A 10,000-nucleotide genomic window follows, 5' to 3' on the forward strand; every position below is an offset into this window, starting at 1 on the left:
CATGCTCTGATGCTTTGATTGATCAGATGCAAATCGAATGCAGAATGCAGAAGCTTCCGTATCCCCTGTATCTCCTCAATTACCGGTCCGGTTACGCTGAAGGGATCTAGCCGGTGTGCTGGTACTGGATCGGGTGGTTTTATTTTCCAGCTTTATCCTTCCTGAAAAACGTTACAAGTAGTGGAAAGTAGTGCGGTGCGTTCACCATACAGCGCACTGGTACTTTATTCGCTTTATACCGACTCGAAGCCAACCATCGCCGCATGTTAACTGTTTTCCCAGAATGAATTCGATGCGAAAATAACAAACTTTCCTCCCTGCCGGCCGCTACTTCATTGTTTTCTTTTTTGTCCAAAAATTGCTACAAAAAAGGGACAAATATTTGCTAAAATAACGCCCAAAGCAAACGGCAGCAACAGCAAATGTGCCGGGCGTGCGTAGTCCTGGCAACCCTCCACACGTGGACGCACCGGCCAAAGGTTGAACTCGCTCGCTGTCGTCGCTCAAGGGGTCGAGGGTCACGCTGGATGAGGATTCGGGATGGGTGAGTATGAAAGGAATTTATTAAAAAACAAACAAAAAAATACAGCAACCCCAGGACTCGATCCTGCGGGCAGCAGTGAATTGGTTCCGTTTCGAAGGCCACTATGGAATGCTTTGAACCACTCCTGCTTCCCGGTTCCCGATTGCCCGGAACCCGGATTTATTGAAAGTACATTTATCGTTATGATTGGATTTCATAACAACTAAATTTTTCATGCCCTTCATTCCGCGCACGCGGTGCATAGTTTTTTTCCTGTTCCCTCGGAGTTTCATTTTTGGAATTTTGAATTTTGATTGGAGCACCGTCAATTCCGACCGACAATCCGAGATCCGAGCGAGCGATGGTGCATACCATCGGTCCATTCAATGGGCTTGGTTTTATTCCCAACGAAGAAGGCCCTTTTTCGATCAATGAACAAAAGCTGGGTAAGGATGAAGGATGTTTGGAGAGGGACACCGTACATGGAACATACTGTGGAGTCCTCGATCACTCGGAAAGGATACTCTAAAAACCCGTACGCCAGGATGATGCAGGATCGCGTTTGCAAAAACTTGCTCGATGGAAATGCACTCGCTGGGGGATGCCGGGTGAAAAGCAAATTAATTCGCAATAGATTCCCATTGAAACCACCGATCGGTGCCTCCAAATTGGCACCAAATAAAACCAAAGAAGATGCTCGCGTTATGCAATGCTGTAGCATCTCCGTGAATAGAGTGGCAGCGTGGGTTCGCGGACATGAATGCGCCAGTTGTGAATGGAGCCGAGATGGTGAACACTTCAAGGGGTTGTTATTAGCCCAATCGATCGCAAGACCGCGGCTGCTAGCTGTTTGCCAATGCACCTGGGGTGCCCAGCACACTACCAACGCAACGAGATGAACCACGAAAAGAATGTACAGAATGAGATTAAAGAAAGCCTCTACGGACGAAGATGAGATGAGTGTTAAGATAGAATGGCCACGATAGCACCTTTCACAGTTACCGTTTGGCGACTAGTAAAATTCGGGAAAACATTTAAGTGATTAAAAAAACCGATCAAATGATCCAGCAATTAAAAGCATTTAGAGTTATGGGAAAAGGGAATTATGCAATTCCGTAGACATATAGATGTTTGTTTTCTTTATTATCAGAAATTTTACATCAAACGCAAACGCCACGATAGCTAATGTAGTTTTGCTACTCTCAAACACATAACAACAACACATGATCCGTCGCGATAAGAGCTTCTTGGATCTGAAAGAAAGCTTCGTTCTGAAAGAAAGCGAAAGCGAATAGTTGCCTATCGTGGCCATGCACCTTTAGATAAGATCGTGCGTAGAAGACGCTGTATTCGTGCCTGGATTCTATTTGAACAAGTGCAATGCCACCACGAAATACCGCCAGCGAACCTGCGGAACCATTTCGACACGTCAGACCGGCGTAGAGTTCGATGCCTCTGCTCTGAATTTTCTCCTGGAGCGTATATTATTCAGTCACCATAAAATAACCCATCCGTGAAGGCAGAACGATGGACCGTCGAGTACAGCGTGTGGCCAGCGTCTCGACAGCGTTACTGGTGCTGCTTCTCGTTGGCCACATTGGCGTTCGTGCACAGTACTGGACTGAGGGAGGCGAAGAACCGCTGGAAGGGGAGGACAGTGTGCGACGTGTTCCAATAAAAATCGAAGCATTGCTGGCGCAGTGTAAAGGTACGTACGAGCGACCAGCCGGGCTGACGAGCTGGCTGGTGTGCTGGTACGATGCTCGGAACTACCACAGCGTGATAGGACCGCGGAAGGTGGAGATGCTAAACTACGAACCATTCGTGGCCCTGTTCTACGACGTCATCCATGACAGTGAGATCGAACGGTTGCAGCAGCTGGGCGAACCGATCATTCAGGTATCGGGTGCAACGATCGAGGGATGGCTACCGGTGTACTACAAGAACCACCAGACGTACACACTGCACAACCGAGACGATCCGGTGGTAAAGCGGTTGTCGCAGCGCACCGAACGGATGTCGGGACTGAGCTGTGCCACGGCCGAGGATCTGAAGGTGATCTACAATGAGGTCGGTGCGTACAAGAGCTTCATACTGGATGCGAAAAAGCCGACGAGCGTGGCACAACAGTTTGCCTTTGCCAGGAATCGGCTGGCGACGGTGCTGTTCTTCGTGAGTACCTTTCGATTCCTGACTCGCTGTGGCCCCGGACATGACGATCTTTCTCGTTTGTTTCGCCGGTAGATGAGTGATGTGGAAACTGCCGAAGGGGGCGGTAGAATTGCGTTCCCGTACTTGGGCTTCAGTGTCCAGCCGCAGAAGGGAGCGGCCGTCTTTTGGTACAATCTGCATGATACGGGTCGGCCGGATGAGCGGATGACGTACAGCGTCTGTCCCCTGCTGGCGGATAGGAGATGGATGGCGAAGCTGTACATTCACACGCGTGGCAACGAACTGCGGAATCCTTGTCGACCATCGAACGCACCGAAAAACCACCAGACCGTCCCGGAGGTGATGGCGTAACAATGGCCAGGACCGCCACGTGACAATAAACCCTGACCACGCGGTGATGCGGTACCGTCGCCGGTACCTGCCGTCAGTAGTCGTCTGCAAAGTACTCATTAACATGTGTCTTTCGGTTCGCGGTCACTTGTGGGGAGAGGGAAGAAAGAAACGAACGAGCAGAGAGCGTTGCAGCTGACACAACGTGCCGGGTTCACATGTCAAACAGTCGCGGAACACGTGCTCAGCACCTGAATGGTCACCTGCGATTCCGGCGGTCGTCTACCGTGGCCACAGTGTGGACACCGGTGGTTGTTACGCTTTTCACGTTAAATGGGTGATGGTAATTTGTGGCATAACATTCGCATGGCACCGTGTACACCGGATAATGGGGCAACAATGTGCCAACAGGACACACGTTGCAAAGCGCTACAATGTGACCGGGGAGGTGGATTTCCTTGTGCACCGGAAATACTGCCTCTTCAGTGGCCATCGTATCCTGACGTTTGACAGGGGGTTTGCACACTCTACCCTCTACTTTGTTGGCGTTAGTGGCGGTAGTAGCTTTTGGATAAGGACGAAACCATTAGGTGGCGCGATACACGAAGCGATACTTTGTGGAAAATGGTGTACGGATTATAAACTGCAGAATGTGTTTCGTTATCTTTTTGAATACATTGAGTCTGTTTAGGAAGTAGCTTAAACAGATGTCTACATAAGACTGAATTATTTCGGTTTTTAGTATACTCACAGTTAACTTAAAAACTATTGAAACATATAAGGAAGGTTTAATTTTCTTTCTGGATAGATTCCTGTGCTTCTAAATTGCAAACGCAAACATTTGTCCACTTAGCTGGAAACAACAAACATTTTAAACCTTTCAAACCAGTTTTAATGGGTCGAACCGAGTGTCATCAGATTCACAATAAGGCTTTATCTTTAAATAACAAACTATTATTTATTTTCGTTGCAAGTGCTACTGCAATTGAACATCATATGTGTTCTGCTGACAAAATTTAATTATGTGTATCAGCTTTTTCTGGCAACATTATGGAAATTAAGTAAAAAACTACAAGCAACCTCCTAGCGTATGGAACGACAACCAAATGATTTTCTGCGATCCTGTTGTAACCGCTAGTTAGCTAAAACACCAAGAAGTATACATTCTAATGAAACGCGCCTACCAAACTGCATGGTTAATGTGCAGCCAAATGATATTATATACTGCCCAGTTGTCCAGTCGAGCGATCATTTCCCATGCCTTGCACGGTGGCACCGGGTAATGAACAATCATTTTACATTTCGCGGTCAGCGCGTGTGCTGTGCTGGAGGCTGCCGCGAAAACCACCGCGCTAATTGACTCTCAAAACAATCATAATCGTTACAACAGCGGTGTGTACGTGTGCCTGTGTGTGCGCACTGCTGCATGTGCCGTGGCCAATGATATCCTTGCGCACGGATGCGCCGGTGAGGGAGGTGAGGCTTATTGTAACAACGGCAGAATGGGTTTCTGCTGCTTCCGCTGGCTGGTGGCACTCCACGAGCGATTCATAAACATGAGACCAAACTGGCGCCCCACAAAGTAAACACACTCCATCAGCGTTATCAGCGACATGCCCGCCATGATACCGAACATGCCACCAAAGTTGCTGAATATCTCGAACCAATAGTAGGCCACGTTCTGCTTGTACATCCACGTTTCCGGTTGACCGAAGAAGATGCGCACCACGCTAACATCCTGCACGTCGCGAATGCCAGCCGTGATACTGAACCCATCACGGTTCGACGGAATGAGCGGTAGAGCCGAGGCCGTGATCTGATACTTGCTGTCCGAGCAGGAAGGCAAACAGTCGGGACACAGCAGCGATTCCTCCATCTCTTTCTCCAGCCCCGGTATCTGCACGATGTCCGTTATCACCGTTGACCATTTGACTGCCGCAGGGGGTGGGGGAGAATATCGACCGTTAATGATTCCGGCGCGCTTCCGCGAGCATAATTAACAGGCTCTGCAGCGTAAGGTCGGTACTTACTTTTGTACTTGTTCAGACAGGCGATGTGCTGTAGGTTGCAGATCGTTACCGATTTGCTGCCCACGTTGGTGGCCGTCGGCATGAAGAAGGGGACGCACTCGCAGAGGGCCACCACGCTGCGGATGCGGCACGTGGCCACACAGTTGCTGCGCCCGTACACGGACCCGTACTTGAGCAGCTCATTCCGGAACACACACTGGCGCTGTAACGAACCGAAGGGAAAGATACGAGAAGGGCATCCATCACACCGTGGTCGGAGCATTAGCGGAAAACATATTAGCCAGCAACAGAAATGTGGCCGCCACGAGTGTCGCTTAGGTGTGTCCGCAAACCGTCGCTACAGCTACTCCCGTCCATCATCAACACCTCCAGCAGGCTGGCCAATGGTGCTGGTTCTGGTAGTTCGAGGGTCTTGGTTTGAGCACTTTCGTTGCAAGGATGCCAGGAGTCCATGTTTTGTGTGGCCAGTGACCCAAAAGTGGAGAGTCGCGTAACGATGTGGTTTCGCCGTGCATCAGGCAACACTCGACCTCGGAAGTACCCTCGGCTAGGATTGGCTGCCGTTGTGGTGCTGCTGACTGGTTTGAATGGTCTCACTCCCGATTCGAACACTTTTGATTTAGAGCCCCTGTACCACTTAGAATCTGGACACTAATTTTTAAACACTGTTGTCCTGACAAATCGAATGTTTGCACCATTGGAGGACTGTTAAATTGTAATATCTTATAAGAAGATTGTTGACAGAAAAAGGTTTTTCCCAGAAAGTCATTATTTCTTGTGATTTCTTTTAATAAATAAAAAATAGCTTTCGACCTCTGGATCCCAATCTCTGCCTAGATTTTCGTCCCATCAATTTATATTGAACAGCAATTAAAGGCAAACTCATGAAATGTATCAGAAAAATACTAAAAAAAAGGAAAAAAGTGAGCCGTACAGTAATGTAAAATACTCCTAACTCCAATATGATAATAAATAACTTCAGAAAGGCAATAAAAAACCTACAAAGTGCCATCTTTACGTCTTATTTCTTCGCTGAGATATGACCAATTATGTTTGGCCAGATTCCAACTGATACAGGCTTTACACCAGCATAACATAACTGTAGACTGGACAATGGGATCGAGTACTATTTGGGTTCGTTTCCAAAAATGGAGATCCTAATTAATCCTAACTCCCGGCATGCACTATCTCGAGGTAAAATCGATAGTGAAGGGCATTTTGTGCACTTTGTATTACTCTAATTAAAACGGAAAATCGCATTAACTACCTTATTGCATCTACGATGTACGTTGAACGAGCATTGTTGGCGAATTCCTCTCCCAGGATAATCAATTACGTCCGCCATCGGATATTCCGTTAATCGGAATTACATCCAACCACCACGCTGTCTCTCTCTCTCTCTCTCTCTCTCTGTCACGCGCACGTTAAGTCCATTCCTTCAAAAATCTGTGCGATCGACGCGAACCGTGACCGAGACACCCAACGTGCGAGTGGATGATAAGGGTGATGACAGATGGTCGCGGATAGTAAAATACCAATGGGCCCCAATTGCATTGGCCATATCCAGGACAACATTCCAGAGTGTGATTTACCACCCGTACCCCACACCCCCTGGAGCTTCCTGCTCGACCAAATGGATGACGAACGCTGAACTATGAAGACATAAAATACCGAACCTGAAATACCGTGCCGTCCACCTCCGGGTTGTGTCCTTCCCTTCGATGCACCCGACGGTGGAGAACATTTCGAAATAAATTAATTACCTTCTACGCCAGGACATTCCATGCGAGGGCAGAACTCCGCCGGAACCTGGGCTTGGGATCAACAGACAGCGAGACTGTTGTGCTGCTGCTGCCGTTCCCCGGGTTTTACGCGGCTTGAACCCATATGAAGGTGCAATTCGTACGGTGCACAAAATAGGAGTGCTTCCCGTCATTACCTTCTCTCTCGAGTAGCCCAGCACATCCGGCTCGCTGTTGATGGTGATGGCATCGACGCGGATGAACGTCTCCGTGCCGAGGTGTACGAACTGTTCGCTTACACCACCGGCGGTGATGTCCGGCACTTCGTTGGGATTGAAAATTTGAAGCTGAGGCACCCGTGTCCGTGTCGCCATCGTCGCCCACCACGCACATTGCCAGCGGTTAGCGATGAAAGGGGCAACGAGAGCAGAGAGAGAGAGAGAGAGCGTTAGGTGGTAGTGCAAGAGGCTGAGATGGGTCGAGAAGGTTGTTATGCTTCGTTGTCGAGAACGACAGCCCCACGGGAAAATTCATTTTGTTTTCCCTTGGGGCAGTACCATGGAAAAGGGTCAAAAGGTAAGAGGATATAATTTTTCGTACATTGAATCCGATGTTGTTGAACAGGTTGTAGAAGTAGTCATTAGTGGAACCATTCAGCAGCACTACCAATCCCATTTCCGGTCCCGTCACGTCCAAGTAGTACGGCGGTGGATGGATTCTGTAACGAGTGACCGCGAAAGAAGGTTGGATGAAATTGCGTCCGATGAGACGTGAGGTTGTAGAGTGACGTTATGTTCATCAGCGTCAGGTAAGACACGCAGCATTTGAGCATTTTTCATTTGGTTTTGAATTTGGTTTCATCCAGTGTTTTTGCCAGTATCAAAGCCGGTTATTAACATGAAAATTGATTAATTGTAAATAGTTTGTTAGGTATTATCATAAACTGATGGTTCTTTGGCATATCCCATTCCATTGACCGCAGCAAAAAGCAGCCCAAGTCAATAATTTTGCCTTCTTTGTAGCACTTTACATAGGAATCCTCAATGTGCATTTACAAAGCAACTACCAGGTGTATGCATATAAAACCGTTGTTTTTATTCGAAAAAAAAGAAACGTTTATTGTGGGAAAACGGATAATCATTTATTCTCCAAAGTAATGGTAATCGTTAGCTACACATTTCAACTATATCTTAGGCAATTTTTAGATGTCTAACCCATCGTGCGGTGGCGGAGCATTTTAATGGAGCAAGATAGGTAAATTTTGTTGTTTTTGATATTTTGGTTGATTTTTTTTCACAAGTCTCGGTTAAAGTTGATTAATTGTTGCTTGCAATGATCATTAGTATTAGTAGTTTGGCCAATAAGGCCTGCAGTTTGATGACTTCTAACATTTTCGGTAGTTGGTGGTTCTCTCATTTATATCACTACTTTTAAAATTTTTAAACCGCACTTTGCACTGTGTTTCTGTAAGAACATACCCACAGTATAAAATACAAACCCAATAAAAAGTTGATGCGATTCGGCCGCCGATTTTTTGAGATGGAGGCAAAAAACGAACGATGTAGGCGAATAGCAGTTTTTGAGAACGGAACTTGCCATTTTAATCGTTATGGAAATATATGTTATAGTATCAAATTAGAAAAAATGCACACCGATTATGTTTAACAGATGCCTAATGAACAAAATAAAACACTTAGACTGACTTTACAGCTCCATTTGGCGTAGATATAGCTTTAGAATGAAAACAACGGTTTCAAATGCATACACCTGGTATTCCTCTTTGTACTTCGATGGATTACATATTTATCAATCGATTCGTATTGAGGCAACACTAGCCTCAAGAAAATCACAAATTCAAATGGCCTTCAAAAGAGCAACACATGAATGCAAAACCACTGCACACGTACTGTGTTCACCCTGCACCGTGGATCGATCTTTACACTTACTCGTTATCCTCGTTGTGGCCGATGAAGTTGAACGTGCAGCAGAAACCGTACTGCGTGCGGCGCACCTCGATCATATCGTTCCGCAGCATGCAGGGCAGTTCGATGCTTTTCCAGAAGCACCGCAGCAGCATATCCTCGCACCGGGGTGACAACTGTAACGGGAAATTCGCATTCGCAGGGAAAAAAAATCCTTAACCAAAAGAGTCTCCTTTACTCCTTTTAAACCCCTTGGCTACCTTGGCCAACGTCTCCAGCGCACTGTACATCCCGGTCCCGTTGCTTACGTCGTGCAGATCGAGAAACTCCTGGAACTTGGTCATCTGATGCAGATTCTCGAAATCATAATCGTACAGCTTCCCAAGCAGCACTATCTGCTCGAGAAAGTAGCTCGTGTTCCGCCGCTGCGTGTCTCGCTGGGCCAACGTTTCCGCGTACCGGATGGCGGCGGTTCGCGAGATGCGATTGTTGTTGCAGAGCGAAATCGCTGGAAATGGTACGTGCTCGATCGGGTAGATCGTATCGTGCAGTGTGGTGATCAGTGGATTGGCCGTAAACTTACCCCAGGCGGACACGATAATGGCCACCAGGGTGGCCGCTTCAAGAATGAGGGCCAACAACCAGAACAATCGCTCCCAGATCGAGCGTTCCGTGTTGGCCAACTGTTTGTAGCAGTGTGCCGTTATCGAGCCAAACAGTTGAAACAGTTCCTCCTTGAAGCTGTATCTGCGATGATGTTGCTGCTGTTGCTGCCGGACGTCGGATGTTCCCAGACGCGTACCGTCGGAGATGGTTGACAGTCTACGGTGATGATGGGTTGGCGTTTTTATTTCCATCATTTTGGAATCGCTTCTTTGGGGAGAAAAATGATTTCCAAAACACAAACACACTCTCGTCGCTACCCTTCGACTTTAACTTCAAAGACACTTCTGAAACCGGACCGGTTCGGTCGCTAGTGAAGGACTTGATCAGCAAACCGACCGATTATTCGACTGGGTTGTGGTTGAGATTGTGTTTTTCATTTCCTTTCGTTGCCTTCCCTCCCCCGTTGGGTGTGTCATGTTGTGCGCCAGTTCATCAAATATTTACTCAGCACCATCCGAGGCAAATCCTTTCGCTGTCGTTTGCAATCATCCCTCGGCCCGCCATAGGCCACCATAGGAGGGAAAACGAGGAGGAATCCTAAACATTCGATTTTTTTTCGCTCACTCGTCTGTTTGTGAGACAAGTTGCAGCGTCTGGGTGGCATGTTCGAATGAT

General features: G+C 47.4%; 2 protein-coding genes across 2 annotated transcripts; one reads left to right on the forward strand and one right to left on the reverse strand.

Annotated features, from left to right (window-relative positions):
- Positions 1 to 2,050: 2,050 nt before the first annotated feature.
- LOC126574562 (prolyl 4-hydroxylase subunit alpha-1-like) lies at positions 2,051 to 3,046 on the forward strand. The gene is made up of 2 exons (XM_050234831.1): positions 2,051 to 2,695; positions 2,768 to 3,046. Exons 1-2 carry the CDS (start codon positions 2,051 to 2,053, stop codon positions 3,044 to 3,046), a joined length of 924 nt encoding a protein of 307 aa, XP_050090788.1.
- A 1,462-nt stretch (positions 3,047 to 4,508) lies between these two features.
- Positions 4,509 to 9,576, reverse strand: LOC126579817 (pickpocket protein 28). The gene is given in 8 exon segments (XM_050243453.1): positions 4,509 to 4,957; positions 5,056 to 5,257; positions 6,819 to 6,864; positions 6,928 to 6,967; positions 6,970 to 7,144; positions 7,398 to 7,515; positions 8,744 to 8,895; positions 8,980 to 9,576. Coding segments are annotated over 8 exon segments (1,779 nt in total).
- Positions 9,577 to 10,000: the final 424 nt, after the last annotated feature.

Source organism: Anopheles aquasalis, chromosome 2, assembly GCF_943734665.1.
Source record: "Anopheles aquasalis chromosome 2, idAnoAquaMG_Q_19, whole genome shotgun sequence".
Classification (NCBI taxonomy): Eukaryota; Metazoa; Arthropoda; class Insecta; order Diptera; family Culicidae; genus Anopheles; species Anopheles aquasalis.